Source organism: Neomonachus schauinslandi, chromosome 4 (genome assembly GCF_002201575.2).
Source record: "Neomonachus schauinslandi chromosome 4, ASM220157v2, whole genome shotgun sequence".
Classification (NCBI taxonomy): Eukaryota; Metazoa; Chordata; class Mammalia; order Carnivora; family Phocidae; genus Neomonachus; species Neomonachus schauinslandi.
In genome coordinates, this window is record NC_058406.1 from 154,209,714 (window position 1) to 154,232,569 (window position 22,856).

At 40.9% G+C, this 22,856-nt stretch overlaps 1 protein-coding gene across 3 annotated transcripts in view; it reads left to right on the forward strand.

The window, feature by feature from the left end:
* FZD6 (frizzled class receptor 6) overlaps positions 1-22,856 on the forward strand; it is a 38,556-nt gene continuing 15,700 nt past the window's right edge. For all 3 annotated transcript variants that reach the window (XM_021688290.1, XM_021688292.1, XM_021688291.1), the window contains exons 1-2: positions 1-78; positions 1,065-1,394. In XM_021688290.1, the coding sequence (XP_021543965.1) occupies positions 1,218-1,394 (177 nt within the window). In that variant the 5' untranslated portion in view covers positions 1-78; positions 1,065-1,217. The remainder of the gene's footprint in view (positions 79-1,064; positions 1,395-22,856) is intronic.

Below are 22,856 nucleotides of genomic sequence, written 5' to 3' on the forward strand. Positions count from 1 at the left end.
GGAGTTCCGGACGCTTCCCGGAGCCGCCGTCTCAGGTCGCGGTGGGCGGACGGCCGACTGGACGAGGACCGGAGGGAGGTGAGGCTCCTCGGGCCGGCTGGGCGCGCGGCCGCGGCCCGGTGGGTCCCGGGGCGAGCGGGTGGGCCTCGGGGGCGCGCGGCGGGCTGGGAGCCACAGGTGCGGGGCCGGCGGCGGCGGCGGCGGCGGGACAGGCCGCGCAGGCCGGAGTTTCCGCAGAAGTTGGGGCCAGCTCCTGAAGGACCGGGCCGGGACCCCGCGCCGCCCAGCCGGGCCGGGACGCTACTGCCCGGCTCTAGGCCCCGGGGCAGGTGCGGGGGTGTGGGGCGAGTTACCGTGCCAGGCGCTGGAAGCCTGGCACCGGGCGGGGGCGGGGGTGTTGGGGTGCGGGGTGCGGTTCGTCGCGACTCAGGGCCCACAGACTTTCCTCCCCCAGACATCCGTCACCCTCCCGGTCCAGCTTTGTTCCTTTTCCCTTTCGGCGGGGTCACTCCTCGCCCCGGCCGGTGAGAGCTAATTTCGCTCCTCCGGGAGGAATCCTAGACGTCTCCCCCTAGTTGGCCCTTTGAAAAGCAGGAAAGTCTATCTCCCAGAGACTGCCCCAGAAACTGGCTCTTTGGAGTCCTTAAAGAGTTGAGGAACTCACTAGGTCTTAAGGAATTTCCCCGGGACTCAAGTTTTCTCGTGCGTAATCAGATACCCAACAGGGGCCCTTAGATTTTACAATTCTATTAATGCTTTTTAACTTATTCCCAAACCTAGCATGATTTTTTTTTTCCTGCACCCCACTCATCCTCTGCCCCCCCTTTTACCATCTGTTCCAGACAGCACAAACGTTCTATCATCAGTTCCCTAGAGATGAGACTTCCTCAGCAAATTCTGTATTCTGTGCCAAAGCAGGTGGAAGAGTATCTCCAAAGGACGGAATTTTCCGTCCTTTTTCCAGTGTTAGTTACCCAGGGTGAAAATCTTAACTCTGCACTTTGATGTCTGCATTTGAGTTTATGACAAATGTTGCAGATGCCCTCTCTTGGTTGTTTTTACAGTAATTGACCCAGAACTCATTTCAGGAAAAGAGCTTCCTTCAAAATGGCAAAATAATGAAAGAGGAATTTGAACATTTTATTTTTGGATGGAAATCTGAGGATGAAAAGAGCGATTAATCCCAGCCATGTGGTAAAACCAGGAATTTGAAGAAAATGGAAATGTTGACATTTTTGTGGACATGTGTTTTTCTCCCCTTCATAAGAGGGCACAGTCTTTTCACCTGTGAACCAATTACTGTTCCCAGATGTATGAAAATGACCTACAACATGACATTTTTCCCTAATTTGATGAGGCATTATGACCAGAGTACAGCTGCTGTGAAAATGGAGGTATTTCTTCATACATTGATAGAGAAATAGTTTATGTTCTGCTCTGGAATAAACTATAAATGTGACTTTTTTTTTTTTTTTTAAACACAGTAAGGGATTCCTTTAAGTTGTGCACAACTTCATATTTTGAATACATCCTTTTGAAAATTAATTTCCCCTATTAACTTAGGTTTTGTGTGGTTTTGTGGCCCTTGTTAGTGGATTTGCTTAAGGTAGGGTTTATTTTATATGAGACGTAGTGATGATTTTGAAATATCTTGCACCTAGCAAATATTTTACTTCCCTGAATCAATTATGGTAATTGCTCTGGAAATGTGAATTCTGAATTTTTCCTAATTCATTGCACATGTATCCTATATTGCTTGGACTAGAAGTGCTTGAACTACATCCCTATATTTTCATAAGTACTTGTAATGTTCACCTGGCCCAGGTTTTCTGAAATAAATCCATTACTGGAAGATTTGGGGGCTGTAGTGTTTCGCTAAAAAGGGACTTTTTTTTAAGCGAGGCACTTAAGTACTCTTTCTAAGATACCTGTTAAAAGAAAGCACATGTCTGGGGAGGAGCAGAGTGGCACTAAAGATGGCCTTAGGTACCTCAGTTACCTGCCTCTGGTTTAGAGATATGCAGATTGCCAGGGATGTGTGGGAAGAGTTACCTGTGGAGACGGGAACCTGCCCTCCTGAACAGATCTGTCAGATTGATAAGAAGTCTCATGAAGGGAAGAAGACAAAGATTTTTGTAGTTTTTCTCCGGAAGAAATGTCCAGGGGTGGTAAAGGCTTTTCCCCCCTCAGAACGTTGCTAAGAGATGAAACTCCTACAATTTTAATGTAGATACTAATTTAAAAAGTGATTAGATTTGATTTTGTGCATTCAAAAGTCTTCCACTGTTGTTTAGTTGAATAGTTTTTCGACTACCTCATTTGTAGATTCAGGTCTAAAATAGCAGAGCTTTGGGAGGGATGGGGTGGCTGGGTGATGGACATTTTTTTTTTTTTTTTTAAGATTTTATTTATTTGAGAGAGAGAGCACGAGTGTGGGGAGGCTCAGAAGGAGAAGCAGATTCCCCGCTAAGCAGGGATCCTGATGCGGAACTCGATCCTGGGACCCCAGGATCATGACCTGAGCCGAAGGCAGTTGCTTAACCAACTGAGCCACCCAGGCGCCCCATGCAAATTTCATTTCTATAAAATTTCTATAAAAATTAAACTGGGAATTTTGGTACTTTTTTTTTTAACCCCTATTCAGACCTACCTCTCTTTCTCCTTCTCATCTGTGCCATGAATACCAAGTCTCCTCTCAACAGTTTTTACATGGCTCTCAACAGTTTTCACCAGTTGCTCCTCTCTGGTGATGTCAAAGTGATTTTATTAAAACGAAAATCCAGGGGCGCCTGGGTGGCTCAGATGGTTGAGGGTCTGCCTTTGGCTCAGGTCATGATCCCGGGGTCCTGGGATGGAGCCCTGCATCGGGTTCCCTGGTCAGTGGGGAGTCTGCTTCTCCCTCTCCTTCTCCTGCTCCCCCTGCTTGTGCTTTCTCTCTCGCTCTCTCTGTCAAATAAATAAATAAAATCTTAAAAAAAAAATCCACACAGTCCACTTTGGGGGTAACATTTTTCACCATTTCCCTAGAGCTAGAAGAATAGATCTAACTCTAGCATGACAGCCCAGTCTCTTCATATGGGACCTTGCCTTCCTGTCCAGCTTCCCCACTTGTCCCTTTAGACGTTACACACTCTGCTTCAGCCAGACTGACCTCTTTGTAGAACTCACATGCATATTACTCTCTCTCACTTCTGTACCTTTGTACACATTGTATGCATTGCTTCCTAGGCTCTCTACCTATCGTTCACATGCTCCGTTTCTGCAGGTCTCAGTTAAAGCAGTAACTCTGCTCATTGAGGCCTTCTTTCACCTTTCTCCCAAGCATATGTAAGCCGCTCACTTTCTATACTCTGATAGTACTTAAAATATACAATGGTTCTTATACTTATTATGCTGTATTGCAGTTATTTATGTGGTTCTCATTAGATTGCAGGTGTGTTGAGAGTAAGGCTGGTGTTTATTCATTTTTTTCCCAGTGCCTAGTACAGTGCCTCAGAGCATTGTAGATGCACAGTAAAAGCTGAATAAAGAAAAGGTGGTGTTTCCTGTTCTAATAAATCAGCAAAGAGAATTTTACCTCCAAATCTTTACTTTCCATCTCTATCATCTGCAGTATTCAAGTGAAAGAAACTCTGATATTTTTAGGTGGTTTGCATATCACCCACTTTGGATCTACCTGAGCCTAGTTCTAATGAAGTGTATTAGTTGACATCCTCTATATTCTTTCCCATATTAGCATGATACATGTTTCTTAGAATTTATTTAAAGAATCTTATTTTGGGGGCACCTGGGTGGCTCAGTCGGTTAAGCATCCAACTCTTGGTTTCAGCTCAGGTCATGATCTCTGGGTCCTAGAATCTAGCCCCACTGCAGGGCTCCCTGCTCAGCAGGGAGTCTACTTGTCTCCCTTTCTCTCTGCCCCTCCCCCTGCTCACATGTGCTCTCTCTCAAAAAAAAATAAATGTTAAAAGATTTTGGGGGCGCCTGGTTGGCTCAGTTGTTAAGTGTCTGTCTTCGGTTCAGGTCATGATCCCAGCGTCCTGGGATTGAGCCCCCGCATTGGGCTCCCTGCTCCGCGGGGATCCTGCTTCTCCCTCTCCCACCCCCCCTGCTTGTGTTCCCTCTCTCGCTGTGTCTCTCTGTCAAATAAATAAATAAAATCTTTTTAAAAAAAAAAAAAAAGATTGTTCTCTTTAACCATTTATATGGAGTGAAAGAATTCATCTTTTGATTGGCTCATTGTATTATAAACCACATGTCTCAGTTTTTTTTCAAACATTGTACTGTAGTCAAATACTAAATCATAATTGCACATAGCCTGGCTTTTACTAAAAAAAAGCGCTTCATAACTTCTCTAAAGAACAGATTGTGTTTTACACTTCTGACCCGCTGCCTTCCGTTCCTGCTGGTCCCTGTTGAATTTCCAGTGTTCACTATGACTTAATGTTAGGATGAGGGGCTGAAGAATTATCAGCTGATTACAGCAACCAGTTGTGCTTTCTTAGCTATCAAGAATTCCCTATGTCAACAGATCTATCTCCTCTTTTACGCCTTAGTTTCCATTTTGTATGAGGGCTATCCTGTTTTATAGTAATAGAATTTATAGCATCTGTTGTCCTTGCTCATCTGTGATTACAGGAGATGGTTTAGAACAGTGGTTCTCAAAGTCGAGTTCATAGACCAGCAGCTTGTGAGCTTGTCAGAAATGCACGTTCATGGACTCCCCCCCCACCCCCAATCCCAACCTAATGAATCATGATCTGTGAAGCTAGAGCCCAGGAGGCTGTGTTTTAACAAGCTGTCTAAGTGTTTCTTATGAACGTTAAAGTTTGAGACCCATTGGTTTAGAGCAAGGAATGCAAACTTTATGTAAAGGACCAAATAATAAGTATTTTTGGCTTTGCAGACCATACAGGCTCTGTCACAGCTATTCAACTCTGCAATTGTAGCAAAACAGCCATAAACAATATGTAAACAAATGAGTGTGGATGTGTTTTCAGTAAAAGTTTATTTACAAAAACAGGCAGTGGGTCATTTTTTGGCCCACAGGCTGTAGTTTGCTCGACCTGGTTTAAGGTATTTGAAAGTGTTCTTAAGGATTATACACACACAGTATGTAATAAGTAAACATTATTGTTCATTCTTGTTAATATGTTACCTGAGCTGTATGTTATTTACTTTCTACATAAATTTTTCTTAGGCCAAATTTATCACAGACCACTGACTGGGATATTCTGGTTCTTCGGTTTTGTTTCAGAGATTGCTTGAAATGAGGGACTTTAGTTTTTTCTTTTGTTTATTGGAAGCTGAAGTCATTTGTATTTCAAAGAGTGAATTTACAATTCTGAGTAGTAACTCGGCTTGGTAACGAAAAGGGTGTTGTGCTGCCTCACTCTCCCGAGTAGAAAAACAAATGGCTTCTGGGTTTCCATTGTGTTCCTTTTTGTTTCGTATCTAGAGCATTGTTTCCCAAATTGTGAGGTTGATGTCCCTGGAGAGACTGATTTTGTCCAGAAAGAGCTGAGACTGATCTAGGGAAAATGGAAACAGGAATATTGTATTTTTCTTTTTGAATCGCCTTCATGGAGGTCTAGGCAAAAGCAAAGTCATGTATTGTGTTTGGAACAGCATGTGGCCCTTCCACTTTTGAACAGTCTAAAGGGAAGTAAGCCAAAAAAAAACTCTTTTCCTTTCCACCTGTTAATATGCACCACTAAAATGTCTCTCTATCCAATTAAAAATAAAGGAATGGAGAGAAACTGTATAAACAAACTTCTAAGGAAAAAAACCTATTTCTGCTAGGCAGTGATTTTTAAACATTTTCACTTTCCTGCTTTTAGAAGAGTCTAGTGGGCCCCTTCATTTCCTCCTTATTCTCTACTCTTAACATCTCCATATAGAAGGAAAGAAAATATTTAGTGTGATAACTTTTGTTTTTCAGGAAAGACTTTCTGAATATAGCTGTAACTATTCTGAAAGTAAGTTGTTGAGTCTTTCAAAATGAAACAGATATTGAAATGTGTTCCAAATCCGTGTGTGATTAGTGGCTACCTTTGTATTTTAAATGTAGAACTCACAAACAACTTCCTTTGTGATACTGTGTTATAGTAGTGATGTAGGAAAGTTGTTAGGGTTCAGAGCCAAGGGCCAAGAAAGAATTCTTGAGACGTCTTTGATGGAAAAAGGTTGTTTTGTTAAAGCACGGGGACAGGAGTGTAGAAAGAGCTGCATTGGGTCATGAGGAATGGCTCATTTTATACTTTCAAGTTGGGAGGGGGTTAGGGATAGCCTAAGCCTCCCAGGTATTTTGGAAACAAGGATCCAGAGCAGGGCTAGCTATTGTTAGGAAAAGGTCATTTATTACTCTTTGGTAAAAACTCAGTCATGAGACTCTTCAGATATATTTCAGCAGGTCATATGCTTGGAGGATGATTGCCAACATGTATCTGGGGGGAGGTAGAGAAAAGGAAGTTTCCAAAGAAATTTTTATGTTAAAGTAGACTTACAGGATCCTGGGGGTCGGGCTAAGATTGCCTTTTGCACTTAGCGAAGTATTAACATCAAGGCAGGAGTTCCTAGAGGAATGTCACTCTGCCTGTTTAAGGACTTGTCAGTGGGCTGTAAGTAGTAAGGAAATTTAATTTTTCTTTTACCTTTGTTTCCCACATCGGTAGTAAGAAAGTACCATGACTATTCTGCGTCTGCAGAATCAGGGTTAGACATGTATGTGAACAGAGAACAGTACTTCTCCTGGGAGACTGAGCTGATAGGCACAAGGTCCCTACAGGGCCATTCCTTGATATTCCACAATCTAGGACATTACTAGTTATGCCTTCAGGAAAGCCTGTCCACAAAGAGACATGGTTCTTTCAGACCGTGAGAAGACTGTTGTGTTGTGGTTATTTCCTTTCCTTGAGAATGTGACATGTAGATAATGAAGCCTTATTACTCTGGTTTGTATATTTGTCATGTATTCATTCATTAATATTTGTTGAATGTGTACCTGAATGTGTAGTTTCCCTGGAATTAGAGTTTTTCCAAGTTACAAGTTTTAAATTAAAAAGTTGGCTCTTTACTGGACAGATTCTTTTGTAGTATCAACCAGTTATTGTGTATATTTGTCTAATTTCCAAAATAAACAGTCTTTTGGAGAAATAATTTAAGATTTATAATGCTGCCTGTTAAGAACTATTTTAAAAATAACAAGTATTCCATTGTGGAAATAGTGCAATTCCTGCTTTTTCTTCTCTTGTATTCCAGGCTCTGGTTTGTATTATTTAAAGAAGCTCACTTGCCTGATATTGGTCACATTCATGAAAATAAGTGACAAAGTTTGCATCACTTTCTTGTATCGTTGTCTGTTAATAATCTCCTAGAATTTACTTGAGATCTCTGTAGCCACTTTAACGGTATTTACTCTCTGAGGTGTAAACATATAAGGACCCCTTTAGGTGTGCCTGGGTGGCTCAGTCGCTAAAGCGTCTGCCTTCAGCTCAGGTCATGATCCCGGGGTCCTGGGATCGAGCCCCACGTCGGGCTTCCTGCTCGGTGGGCACCTTGCTTCTTCCTCTCCACCGCTTGTGCTCTCTCGCACGCACGCGCTCTCTCTCTCAAATAAATAAATAAAATCTTTTTAAAAAATAAATAAAGACCCCTTTAGATCTTAAGTGACTCTGTTGTCTAGCTAAGGCCTATCACTTTTTTTTCCTCAATTATTTTTTAGACTTCTTCACTTCACCCTAATTTTCATTACCATCACTAGAAGTTGACTTTGTTTTGGTGCTTTTTTAAAATAAGGAATAAAGCTTTTAACACTTTTTGAGAATTACTGTGTATGTCCCCATAAGCAGAAAGCACAGATCCCGAGCTGAGAATCAGATATTTTGCGGCACGCAGTCTTGTGCAGTAGTAAAGGGCTTGCTTCCTTGCTTCCATGTGGGATTCATGTTTCAGCAAAGTGACAGATGCTTATATATGCTCTTTTAGTTTAGTACTGAGGGAGTCAAGGCGTAGCTCGGATACTGGCACAGCACCACTCTGCTCTGGGGTGGGGTAGCTTTGTGTATTTTTAAAAAATCAAAGTATCTTTCTTCTTTTGATCGCTCTCTAGAAAATTCTAACCCAGACTTTCTCTTGAGGATCTTACAGCGTCACCAACTCCAGGCTTACATTATGATTCCTTCCATTGTCAAGTCATGGCATGGGCAGCTAGCTGGTGTGTTTTAAGGAAAAAGATGGTAATATGGCAGAAGCAGACTCTCAGAGAGGGTACACAATTCGCTCGTGCTGCTTTCCCGTGTCTTAAATATCCGCTAGGGCACTTGAAGATGGAATGCTGCTGGGTATACCTGATGTCATGAGTTGGTGAGTTAACTGAGATAATACTCAGTTCGTGAGAGGTAGCGTCCAGTGGTTATGTGTAGGTGTCCCATAGTTGTATCTAATCTCTACCAGGAACTACTAGCAAAACCAAGGTAGAAGGCCCTTTTGTTTATTTAAGGTTAATCTCCTCATCGGAATATATCTATGGCAGCTTTATGTCCTAAATATGGTGGGCCAGTGCGATGTCCTGTGAAGCAGCAATACGGTTAGAGTCTTTGACGATGAAATTGAGGCACAGAGATGAAGAGCTGATGTTACTCTAAGGTGGTGCTTCTCAAACTTTGGTGTGCATGAGAACCATCTGAAGGGCCTGTTAAAACACAGATCACTGCCCCCACCTGAATCTGTAGGCTGGGGTGGGATGGGGAGTTTGCACTGCTAACAAGTTCCCTCGCGATGCTGCTGCTGCTTACTCAGGGACCACTCTGAGAACCACTGCGCTAAGGCAAGTGGGGAAGGATGTGTTGCCGTCCTTCCTAGATGAAAGTAAATGGCTTTTGGAAGCAAAAAGCATTGGCCAGATTAACACTGGCCTGCGTATGAGGTGCCAAGACTGTACTGATTTGCTCTAATAGAGAGCACATCTGGAAAAGCATCTTAGCCATTGGATTAAGGTTGCTTGAGACAATCTATTAATAACATATTTGGTTGTGCTGGAGAGTTAAAGTGGACAGGTGCTAAGAATTACACCCCTAAATATGTTTTCAGTGGTGTTATTAGTCCCTGAAAGTGCCCCCCACCCCAACTTGTAGTATTGCTTTTGATTTTCTACCATGGTAGAGGGAGATTTCTAGTGGTTTTCATTTGGCCTCTTCTACCATAATAATGTTTATCCAGGAAGCCGTATGGTGATTGTGCTGTTGCTAAATACAGCTATTTGAAGTATGCATGCATGGACTTGGGAAATTACAATGGGTTGCCTTTGGGGTCCCACCAAGCCCCTGTCATGAGCCCATTTATCATCTGACCTCCAGAAGCCCAATTTCTGAAACTAGCTCATTGAATCGAGAATGAATACACCCGTATCAGTGTATTTGAGCCCTGTCTAAAATTCTGTTCTTTCTTCCTTAATCCAGCACACTCAGAAACCAATATAGTGAACATTGTCTTTTTTTTTTTTTAAAGATTTTATTTATTTATTTGAGAGAGAGAGTGAGAGAGAGAAAGAGCACAAGAGGGGGGAGCGGGAGAGGGAGAAGCAGACTCCCTGCCGAGCAGAGAGCCCGATGCGGGACTCGATCCCGGGACTCCGGGATCATGACCTGAGCCGAAGGCAGTCGCTTAACCAACTGAGCCACCCAGGCGCCCGTGAACATTGTCTTACAAGTAATGTATAGTCCTCTTTTCCAGATTTGATTTTGACTTGACCCTCCTAGGGCATGCTGTGGTAGAACTCTGCTTATAGGTTGAGACGTTGAAGAGTGGTTGAGATGTGGTGTGAGGCTATTTCTTTTCTTCTGACAAAGCAGATCTTTCAGATGAGGAGCACCTGCCCCAACAGACAAGGGATGAGAGTCTGCTCCAAGGTCTTCAGGTTCAGAGAGCTCTGTGTGAGTACTCTGAACCTTGTCTTGTACCCCCACTTCAGATCTGGGGGTCCCACTGCTTCCAGATCACAATATCTCTTTATCTCTTATTTGAAAGAGAAGCAGATTTAACCAAAATATAATTTGGCAACCTGCGGGATCAAACTGCATTTAGTTTTCAACTTCTTAAACCTTAAATCCTTTTAATCTTTGTATTTCATTCCACTCCTTGAACCAAGAATTGAGGGATGCCAGTTTGTCACTGTTTTCCTAAGCTAAACAGTGTCTCTAGAAGCTCACACCTCAGCCCACAGTGCTTGAATACCTCATGCTTTCCATACGATCTTTGGCTTCTCTGGCAGTAGCCACTCAGCCTTACCTTTACTGGGCACATCATCTTAAGACATTCGGGGAATTTAAGTGATTACAAGGAAAATGCAATTAGCTGGTTTCCTACTACATACCATGGGTTGCCAGATTTGCATCTCCCAAGTGCTGGCAGAGTGTTCACTGCTCTTGGCCCCAGTTAGGCCAGAACACCAGTTCTAGGATTCCTCCTGTCTCACCGAGGTCACTTCCAACCCATTCTTTATATAATTGCTGTACCAGTCAGTCTTCTTGGCTGCAAACAATAGAAACCAACTTTGACTAACTTAAGCAGAAAATGGACGGATATTGGATAGCTTCTTGAATCGCTGGGGAGACTGGAGAACCAGGTTCAGAATAGAGAGAGGAGCAGAGGGAACCAGGACACAGCTAAGATCATACCATAGGATCAGTCTGTTGCCAGTGCCAAGGCCATTGGACACTTATTAGACCATTGTCCCTGGATATTTATTTTGGCACTGTGGGCCTTATCGATGCCTTAAATAATCTGAGTGGATCTGTTCTTTTGCACAGCCTTCTCCCCAAGAATCACAATCCTTGGAGCACCCAAATGGCTACGCTTAGATTACGTGCCTATGTGTTTATTGTCAGGTCGCACCCCTGCACCTGTCCTTAAGCTTCTGTAGCATCTCACCTACTTTGGGATTCCCAAAATAGGGCTGCTGGGCAGATGGAAATGATAAGCCTTCACTCCAGAGTTCAGCGCAAGACAGGATTACCTATCAAGGAGGAAATTTCATTGTAGTGCCTACAGTTGTTTAGAAATTTATGTCCAGCTCTGCTACTCAAGTCTTTGTTACCTTCTTTGTAAACTTTCTGAGTCATAAAATGTCCTTAGACATTTTATCTGGCAATTCGTCAGTCTCATTTTACTGATGGATGGTCTGAGACTCCAACACGGAAAATGATCTGCCACAGGTGGGCAGGAGTAGTTAGTTCATGACACGGCTAGAGCCGGAATTGGAACACTGGCATTTTTTCTGACAAAGGATTATATAAAATACTTTGCATATTTTGGTTCTTATTGTCTATTTATCATAGTTTGACTCTGGTTATATTTGAGAATGGAGGCATCAGTTGCCTTCTTAATTGCCCACTTCTTCCTCATCCCTGCTAGTACTAATAGTAACTACCACAGGATTTCTGCCAGGGGCTAACCATTTCCTTAAAGGAGGCTACGTTTAATTTCTCTGAATGTTAAAACTATAATCAGCTGACTGTTTTATTTTATTTTTTTATTTTTAAAGATTTTATTTATTTATTTGACAGAGACACAGTGAGAGAGGAAACACAAGCAGGGGGAGTGGGAGAGGGAGAAGCAGGCTTCCCGCCGAGCAGGGAGTCCGATATGGGGCTCGATCCCAGGACCCTAGGATCATGACCTGAGCCGAAGGCAGACGCTTAATGACTGAGCCACCCAGGCGCCTCTGGACTATTTTATTTTATCTTATTTTATTTTTTAACGATTTTATTTATTTGTCAGAGGGAGAGAGAGAGTGCGAGCTCAAGCCGGGGGAGCTGCAGGCAGAGGGAGAAGCAGCCTCCCTGCCGAGCAAGGAGCCCAATTGGGGCTCAGGACTGTGAGATCATGGCCTGAGCCGAAGGCAGACGCCTAACTGACTGAGCCACCCAGGAGTCCCAGCTGGACTATTTTAGTTACTATTGAATAGTAGAATCTCAAAAGCATTGATATTTTATGTTGTGGTTGGTTACCTGATGAGTTTCTGAGCCTTCTTTGAGAATGAAATTTGAAAAGGAGAAATTCACAAGTGACAGCATGAAGGTTACTTACTGAGAGACTTGAAGGAAGTATGTTACTAAGGGGGGAAGAAAGGGAGCAGACTGATCAGACTAGGAGCTTCGAATCTTTGCTAAATTCACATATTTACATAGCACTTGTCCTGCTAAATAGAAATACTAGTTTAATAATAGGATGGAATTCAGAGTATAAGATTATGGACATAAGAAATGTCACATGAGCCAAGTTAGAAGTTTTTCCATCTCAGGGCTTGGTTTCTGAGAAACACAGGACATTTTGTGGAAAACCATAAGTGATTCCTATCAAGTTTTTTAGTTCAAATGATTGGGGAAATATGCTCGTTCTGTTTGTTGTTTTCACTCGATTGGGATGAGTTCAATAACAGGCTGACTACCCATTATTTGAAGTGCTCTTATTCTATAATTATTTGTTTTAATAAACCACCTGCATCAGGAGGTACATGTGTCATCTGAAATGTGATAAACAGAGTTTGAGGTGTTACACTCTTGGATTATGTGTACTGTGAACATTTATTTTTCAAACTGAAGACTTTCGTTTCATGTAGAAGTTTACCAGCCCTCTTTGGATATCTGTTTTCCCCTTCATCCTTATTGGCCTTCTTGCCCATCTTGTGGTTTGGGGAAGGGTAGTTTTCAGGGAGAGTTGGGTGGTAGGGTAGTGTCAGAGTTAAAGAGGACATACTCTGGAGTCGTATAGACGCACGTTCACATCCTGGTTGCCGCTTACTACTTAGGACGCTCGATGAAAGTTGCTCATAGAGCCTCGGTGTCCTCATCTGCAGGGTGAAGATAAGAACATCTCTCACAGAGGATTGTTGTAAAAGAATTGGCACATGAAAAACCACAGTGCCTAGTTTATGGCAAGTGCAACTCTGATTTGTTATCAGTAGCTCTAGTGTTGGTAAAAGGAGCATTAAACAGGAGTAAGGGCACTGAAATTCTAATTCAGGTTAGATTTGGGGACTTCAGTAACAACTTCAAAAAGCAGTTGGATTCTGTTTTCTCACTTTTAACCTGAAGGTCTGGATTAGGTCAGTGGTTTTCAGACTGTGATCTCTGGAAATGCTTTGAGGTCACTGGCAGGGGAGGGGAGCAGTGAGAGGTCTCTCCGGGGGAGGGCTTCCTTTTCAGCCGGAGCAGCTGTGCTTTTATTTATTTAATATATCGGGCTTCTTTGTAATCTCTTATTTAAAGAAAATCTTCTTTGGCAAAACACACACACACACACACACACACAAACACATTTAGAAAATAATAGACTTAAAAGTCCACTCAGGTCCCTTCCAAATCTAAAATTCTTCATGTCTGTTAGTTTGCAGCAGAACTTGAAAGTGGTCCACACTGGATCTGACCCGAAGACATGTTTTATTTGCCCTGTATGGTATCTTAAATGTTTATATTAAAGTGCCAAAATTTAAAATTTGGATTTTACATAAAAATCTAGATTCTGTTTCCTTCTGAAAGATTGATATCTCTGACAAGTCTGTGCCCCCATGGCAGCCGCCCCCAGCTGCTCCCGCTCTCTTCTGCCCTCTGAATTTACCTGCCTGGCCTCTGAAGGTATTTCAGGGTTCAACATCTGATTGATTGTCTGCTCATTGCATGAACCCCAGCATTATTGGATTAACCCGTGCTGGCATTCTAGAAGAATTAAGCAAAGGATGGGACTTGCCATATTTGCCCTGTAAGGAAATGATTTTAACATAGCAAAAGGACGTGTCACTTTCATTCCGCCTGCCCTTAAACTGGACAGTAAAGAGTTCTTAAATGCTGACTAGCTATTACAGAATGACTCCTGAGTTAGAATTAAACACAGTGTATTTTCATTCTTTCCACTATAGGTGTGATTAACAGACACTCAAAAATTTTAGGAACGAGTCTTATTTGGGAATAAGGAAATAAATGCTACTAGTTGCCCATGGTTCTCCTTCTTCCACCTCAGCTCCAGAACGGGTACTCGCACAGTCTGGGCATTCTCCCCCTTGCGGTAGAGAAAACTGAGAGAAGTATTCTGCTGTTTGTTCTCTAACAAGCTCCTGTTAGGCAGCAAAGGGTCGGACTTAGATCATTCGTATAAGGGCGATATGGTACACCACCTGTGGAGGGCCTCTCTTTGCCTGGTCACTTTGCCCCATCAGCACACGGCGAACTCTCCACTGGTCCAACGTCCTTTAAAGCTCTTGTTCTCTAATTGTTGGGTGTGGGTTCTGTAGGTGCCCTTTACATCACACTTGTTAACTGTAGTGTTGTAATCACATCTCATATTTACTTATTTTTTCTATGTTTGTCCTTTCATTTACTGGGAAATATGCATTGAAATTTCTCATGAAGATCATGGAATTCTCCATTTCTCCTTGTAGTTTCATTGCTTTTTACTTTATACATTTTATGCTATTTTATTAGGTGTATACAGTGCTCAGCAATGCGTTTTAAAGTATATCTGTTGCAATTTTTCCAGAATCTAAATGTTTTTTGGTAGGAGATATTTAGTTGGTCACACTCCTAAAAAGTAGAAGTCCTCATTCTTTTTTCTTTCATTTCCTACATTCTTTCAGTTGCTCAGCATCATGTCACATTTTTATTTTATCTTTTAAATTTTAATTCCAGTGTAGTTACCCTGTAGTGTTATATTGGTTTCAGGTGTACAATGTAGTGATTCAGCAATTCAGTATATTACTCAGTGCTCATCAAGATAAGTGCACTCTTTAATCCTCATTACCTGTCTCACCCATCCCCAACCCACCTCCCTTCTAATAAACATCTATTTGTTCTCTGTAGTTAAGAGTTTGTTTTTAGGGGGGCGGGATTGTCTTTTTTTGTTGTTGTTCCTTTGTTTTGTTTCTTAAATTCCATTTATGAGTAAAATCATATGGTATTTGTCTTTCACTGACTGGCTTGTTTCATTTAGCATTATACTCTCTAGCTCCATCCATGTTGTTGGAAATGGCAAGATTGCATTTATTTTTATGGCTGAATAATATTCCATTATATATCTACCACATCTTCTTTATCCATTCATCTATCGATGGACACTTAGGCTGTTTCCATAATTTGGCTATTGTAAATAATGCTGCAGTAAACAAAGGGGTGCATATATCCCTTCAAATTAGTGTTTTTGTATTCTGTGGGTAAATACCCAGTAGTGCAATTACTGGATCATAGTGTAGTTCCGTTTTTTATTTTTTGAGGAACATCCATACTGTCTTCCACCATGACGGCACCAGTTTGCATTCCCATCTACGGTGCAAGAAGGTTCCATTTTCTCCACATCTCCACCAACACTTGTTCTTTCTTGAGTTTTTAATTTTAGCCATTCTGACAGGTATGAGTTGATACCTCGTTGTGGTTTTGATTTGCGTTTCCCTGATGATGAGTGATGTTGAGCATCTTTTCATGGGTCTGTTGGCCATCTGTATGTCTTCTTTGGAGAAATGTCTGTTCATGTCTTCTGCCCATTTCTTACTTGGATTATTTGGTTTTCTGGTGTTGAGTTGTATCAGTTCTTTTATATATTTTGGATACTAACCCTTTATTGGATACATCATTTGTAAACATATTCTCCCACTCAGTAGGTTATCTTTTAGTTTTGTTGATTATTTCCTTTGCTGTGTAGAAGCTTTTTATTTTGATGTAGTCCCAGTAGTTTATCTTTGCCTTTATTTCTTTTGCCTCAGGAGACATATCTAGAAAGATGTTGTTATGGCTGATGTCAGAGAAATTACTGCCTGTGCTCCCTTCTAGGATTTTTATGGTTTCAGGTCTCACATTTAGTTCTTTCATTCATTTTGACTTTATTTTTGTGTTTGGTGTAAAGAAGTTATTCAGTTTCATTCTTTTGCATGTAGCTGTTCAGTTTTGCTAACACATTTGTTAAAGAGACTGTCTTTTCCCCATTGTGTATTCTTGCCTCCTTTGTTAAAGATTAATTGACCATATAATTATGGGTTTAATTCTGAACTTTTCTGTTCCATTGATCTTTGTGTCTATTTTTGTGCCAGTACCATACTGTTTTGATTACTACAGCTTTGTAATATAGCTTGAAGTCTGGAATTGTGATACCTCCAGTTTTGTTTTTCTTTTTCAAGATTGCTTTGGCTATTCAGGGTCTTCTGTGGTTCCATACAAATTTTAGAGTTGTTTTTTTTAGGAGTGTGAAAAATGCTGTTTCATAGGGATTGCATTAAATGTGTATATTGCTTTGGGTAGTATAGACATTTTAACAACATTTGTTCTTCCAATCCACAAACGTGGAATATCTTTCCATTTGTTTGTGTCATCTTCAGTTTCTTTCATCAGTGCTTTACAGGTTTCAGAGTACAGGTCTTTCATCTCTTTGGTTAAGTTTATTCCAAGGTATTTTATTATTTTTGGTGAAATTTTAAATGGGATTCTTTTCTTAATTTCTCTTTCTACTGCATCATTATTATTGTGTAGAAACACAATGAATTTCCCTACACTGATTTTGTATCCTGCGACCTTGCTGAATTCATTTATCAGTTCTAGTAGTTTTTTGGTGGAGTGTTTAGGGTTTCCTATCCTATATATAAAGTCATGTCATCTGCAAATAGTGAAAATTTTACTTCTTCCTTACCAGTTTGAATGCCTTTCATTTCTTTTTGTTGTCTGAGTGCTGTGGCTAGGATTTCCAGTACTATGTTGAATAAAAGTGCAGAGAGTGGACATCCTTGTCTTGTTCCTGACCTTAGGGGAAAAGTTCTCAGTTTTTCCCCATTGAGTATGATGTTGGCTGTGAGTTTTTGATATAAGACCTTTTTTATATTATTGTATGTTCCCTCTAAACCTACTTTGTTGAAGACTTTTATCGTGAGTGGATGTTGTATTTTGTCAAATGCTTTTTTCTGCATCTATTGAAATGATCGTATGGTTTTTATCGTTTCTCTTATTGATGTGATGCATCTTGTTGATTGATTTGTGAATATTGAACCACCCTTGCATCCAGGAATAAATCCCACTTGATTGTGGTGAATGATCTTTTTAATGTATTGTTGGATTCGATTCACTAATATTTTGTTGAGGATTTTTGTGTCTATGTTCATTAAAAATATTGGCCTGTAGTTCTCCTTTTTGTGTTCTGTCTTTATCTGGTTTTGGTATCAGGGATGCTGGCCTCATAGAATGAATATGGAAGTTTTCCTTCCTCTTCTATATTTTTAGAAAAGTTTGAGAAGAATAGGTATTAACTCTTCTTTAAATGTTGTTAGAATTCACCTGTGAAGCTGTCTGGTCCTGGACTTTTGTTTGTTGGGAGTTTTTAAATTACCCATTCAATTTCATTGCTGGTAATTGGTCTGTTCAAATTTTCTATTTTTTCCTGATTCAGTATTGCGAGGCTATATGTTTCTAGGAATTTATCCATTTCTTCTAGGTTATCCAATTTGTTGACATATAATTTTTCATATTCTCTTACAGTCCTTTGTATTTCTATGGTGTTGGTTGTTATTTCTTCTCTTTCATTTCTGATTTGGTTATTTGAGTCATCTCTCTCTCTCTCTCTCTTTTTGTTTGTTGTTGATCTTTTCAAAGAACCAGCTCCTGGTTTCATTGATCTGTTCTATTGTTTTTTTTAGTTTCTATGTCATCTATATCTGCTCTAATTTTTATTATTTTCTTTCTTCTGTTGGCTTTGGGTTTTGTTTGTTATTCTTTTTCTAGTTCTTTTAGGTGTAAGGTTAGGTTGTTTATTTGAGGTTTTTCTTGCTTCTTCGGGTAGACCTGTATTGCTATAAACTTCCCTCTTAGAACCAGTTTTGCTGCATCTCAAAGATTTTAGACCATTGTGTTCTCATTTTCATTTCTGTCCATGTAATTTTTTATTTCTTCTTTGATTTCTTGGTTGATCCATTTATTTTTAGTAACTTGTTATTTAACCTCAATATATATGTGTTCTTTCCAGATTTTTTCTTGTGGTTGATTTCTAGTTTCATAGCATTGTGGTCAGAAAAGATGCTTTGTATGACTTTGATCTTTTTGAATTGGTTGAGACTTGTTTTGTGGCCTGATATGTGATCTGTTCTGGAGAATGTTTCATATGCACTTGAAAAGAATATATATTCTGCTGTCTTAGGAAGGAATGTTCTGAATATATCTGTGTCATTCAAAGTCACTGTTTCCTTGTTGATTTTCTGTTTGGGTGATCTGTCCATTGATGTAAGTGGGGTGTTAAAGTCTCCTACTGTTATTGTATTACTATCAGTAGTTCCTTTATGTTTGTTATTAACTGTTTTATGTATTTGAGTGCTCCCATGTTGGGTGCATAAATATTTACAATTGTTATATCTTCTTGTTGGATTGTCCCCTTTATGATAATATAGTGTCCTTCTTTGTCTCTTGTTACAGTCTTTGTTTTAAAGTCTATTTTGTCCAATATAAGTATGTTATGCCACAGCTTTCTTTTCACATCTATTTGCATGATAAATGCTTTTCCATCCCTTCACTTTCAATCTGCTTGTGTCTTTAGGTCAGAAATAAGTCTCTTGTAGGTAGCATATAGACGGGTCTTGTTTTTTTATCCATTCCATCACCCTATGTCTTTTGACTGGAGTGTTTTGTCCATTTATATTCAGAGTAATTAATGATAGATATGTATGTATTGCTATTTTGTTACTTGTTGTGTGGTTATTTTTATAGTTCTTCTCTGTTCCTTTCTTCTCTTGCTCTCGTCTCTCATGGTTTGCTGGCTTTCTTTAGTGATATACTTGGATTCCTTTTCTTTATTTTTTTTATATCTATTACTGTTTTTTGATTGTGGTTACCATCAGGTTTGTATATAACATCTTCTGTATATATCAGTTTACATTAAGTTGATGGTTGCCCAAGTTTGAAACTTCTTTACTCTCCCCCTGCTGTGTTTTACATATATGGAGTCATACTTTATATTCTTTTAATTTGTGAGTCGCTTGCCCGATTTTTACAGATATACTTAAATTTTACTGCTTTTATGCTTCCTACTTTTCTTACTCTTACTTATGGTCTTTCCTTTCCACACAGAAGAGTCCCCTTTACCATTTCTTGCTGGCTTGCTATAGTAGTCATGAACTCCCTTAACCTTTGTTGTCTGGGAAACTCTCTCTCTCTCCTTCTATTCTGAATGATAACCTTGCTGGATAGATTATTCTTGGCTGCAGATTTTTTTTTCCTTTCAGCACTTTGAATATATCATGCCACTTTCTTCTGCCTGCAAAGTTTCTGCTGAAAAGTCTGCTGATAGCCTTATGGGGCTTCCCCCTGTATGTAACTGTCTTCTTTTCTCTTGATTGCTTTTAAAATTTTCTCTCTATTACTACTTTTTGCCATTTTAATTACTATGTGTGTTGGTTTGGCTTCCTAGGGTTGATCTTGTTGGAGGATTTCTGTGCCTCCTGGATCTGGTTATCTATTTCCTTCTGCAGATTAGGGAAGTTTTCAGCTGTTATTTATTCAAATAAATTTTCTGCCCCCATTCCCCTCTCTTCTTCTTCTGGGATTCCTGTAATGAGAATGTTATGCTTGATAAAGTTGCTGAGTTTCCTAAGTCTGTTCTCATTTTGCATAATTTTTTTTTCTCTCACCTGCCAAACTTGATTACTTTCCATTACTCTGTCCTCCAGGTTGCTAATTCATTTTTTTGCTTCCCCTAGCTTGCTATCTATTCCATCTAGTGTATTTTTTTAAGCAGGCTCCATGCCCAGCCAGAAGCCCAGTGTGTGACTTGAACTTCACAACCCCAAGATGGAGGCCTGAGCTGAAATCAAGTTGGACACTTAACCGACTGAGCCACTCAGGCACCCCTCCCTCTAGTGTATTTTTAATTTCATTTATTGTGTTCTTCATCTTTAATTAGCTCTTTTTATCTCTTTTTTTTAAGAGTCTCACTAATGTCCTCCACTCTTTACTCAAGTCCAGTGAGTATCGTTATGATCATTACTTTAACTTCTCTGTCAGACACATTACTTATCTCTGTTTTCCTGAGGTCTCTTGTTATGGTTTTGTCCTGTTCTTTATTTGGTACATATTCCTCTGTCTCCTCATTTTGTCTAACTCTTCTGTGTCTGTTTCTGTGTGTTAGGAAAGTCAGCTACATCTCCTGCTCTTGAAAGTAATGGCCTTATGAATAAGAGATCCTGTAGAGCCCTGTGGTGCAGTGTCCCCTGTTCCCCAGAATCTGGTGCTTTAGGGGTATGTCCTATGTGTATTGCATGTGCCCTACTGCTGTGTGTTGGCCACTTTTGCCTTTAGTCCAGTCTTCTGCAATGGCTCTCTTTGCCTGTTGTGGGCAGTGTTTCATCCCTGTGTTGTTAGTGGGCCAGTCTGGGGCCACCTTGGGCTTGAGTTTCGTCAGACCAGGCATTTGCCTGAGTTGCTATAGCACCAAACTGAAGGGTGCTTTCCCTGTGTTGTCCCTTGAGAAGCTTTTATTGGTTGGTGGGCCTGCAATCAGACCAACTGTCTGCCCCCAGCCCACTGCTGGGACTGTCCGACTGGGGTGTGTGGTTATTTTCCCTCACCCAAGGGCAGGAGTCACTTTGGAGTGGTGCTGTGACCCCTGTCATGGCTCCTTGCATACTGCCTGGCTTGTGGCTCCAGTTGGAATAGGCTCCAACCAAGAGCTGTTGGAGGAGGCAGGGCCCACAGTGTCTACAAGGTTTGTGTTGGCAGAGGGAGCTGTCAGTGCAGGGTGTGGCCAGTGCAGCCGCTGGTATGGGGCCTGCAGTTTTAACAAGGCATGCTGGTCTGTAGTGGGACCCACCACCACTGGAGGATTGAGGCTTCACAAAGCACAGGGGTTGGGAGACAAGGTGTTGGCAAGGTGCACCAGTATTCTGGGGAGGAGACCCTCAGGCTGGGACTGAGGCAAGCTTGGCTGAGGGGGGGCAGATCCCTTAACAGGGCAGGTGGTGGTATAAGCAAGTTAGGTAATGAATGTCAGCTCTGGGCTAGTTCCCAAAGGTGGCCATGTGTTTGTGCTGGGGGTGGGGAAGGGAAATGGTGCCTGCCAGCTCCTTTGTTCCTGGGGGAGTCTCCCAGGGATCTCTAACCCCTGGGGACACACTCTGAAATTAGTAAATAACCCTCCTGTATGCCCCAGACTGCTGTGTCTAGGCTGTATCCCCATGGGTTGTTTGTAGTGCTGTCTCTTTAAGGTTGGGGACTCAGCTGGCTCTCCCAGAAACCAGCCTGCTGATTTTTAAAATCCGAGGCTTTAAGTTCCACTGACTGTGAGAACTCACAAAATTCAGCCCCTATAGTTTTGAAAGCCAAATGTTATGGCACTTCATTTTCCCCATGCAGGCTCCCCTATGTGATAGTCTTGCTCTCCCCTCTCCGTGTCCATGGTTCCCTCTTTTCTAAGGACTGCCAGGGTTCATTTAGCTCTGATCACATCTCCACCCTTCCTACCCTCTTCAGTGTGGCCTCTTCTCTACCTTTAGTTGTGGAGTTGGTTCCGCCAGTCTTTGGGTGGTTTTCTGGGTTTTTTACACTGATGTGAGTGTTATCTAGTTGTATCTGTGGGCCAAGGTGAGCTTAGGGTCCTCCCAGAGGGAGTCTGCTTCTCCCTCTGACCCTCTTCCCTACTCATGCTCTCTCTCTATCATTCTCTCTCTCTCTCTCAATAAATAAATAAAAATCTTAAAAAAAAAAATCAGTGCTAGCATTACTAGGAACATTAAATATTGTACATTACTGAGTCAAGTAATATGCTTTGATTGCATGTCTTTCTTTAATACCTTCCCTCTTGGTTAATACAGTAACTGCATTTTCCCTTATTTGCTTTGTTTTTTATGTACCTATAGCTAATTTTTTTCCCTGATGTCCCAACAGACTTTTAGACATCTAACAGCAATTTTTTCAGATGCTCAAAATTTGATATAATCTCTCATCTTACCAGATGGTCCACCTCCATTCCTTTTTATCTTTCAGAAATGTCTCAGTGTTTATAGTTCATTGATAAGATCTTTTCCTAGTTTTTTGTAGAGCTATAGATTTTCTTTTTTATCCTTAGACTTTTTTTCCCATTTCAGTGGCATTTGGAGAGGAAGAGGATGTTAATATGTAAGTTCAGTGCATTCCTCTTGAATCAGAATTTTCATCTCTTACTCTATATGTTCTCTTTGGGCAATTTCATTCACATAATTCAATTACCATTTTTATAGTGATGGCTTCCAAATCTATGTCCTTTACCTAAAGTCTCTCACTTGCAGAGCTCTATTTATTTAACTGTCTGCTAGTAGATATCCACACTCACATGTCCCATGGGCACTTCAAACTGTCCATCAGCAGGTGAATGGATAAACAAATTATGGTGTAGCCACACAATGGAATACTACTTAGCAATTAAAAAAATGAATTGTTGATGTATGGAACAATATGGATGAATCTCAAAATAATGATGCCAAGTGAAAGAAGCCAGACAAAAAAGAATATATGCTGTATGATTCCATTTCTGTAAAACTCTAGAAAACACCACTCTATAATGACAGAAAGCATATCAGTGGTTGCCAGGGGAGGTTATTGGCTTGGGGTGGGGGTAGGAAGTGAGAGGGGAGATAGGAGGGAAGGATTACAAAGAGGCAAGAGGAAACTTTTCGTGGTGATGGATCTATTTATTTCCTTGGTTGTGGTAATGGTTTCAAAACCCATCAAAGTTTACACTTTATACATGTTCAATTTATCATATGCCAATTATACCTAAATAAAGCTGGAAGAAAACCCTCAGTATTAAAGGCTTTTAACAGAAAAATGGCAGTTCCTGCCCACTCTTCTCTATCCCCATCCCAATCCTCC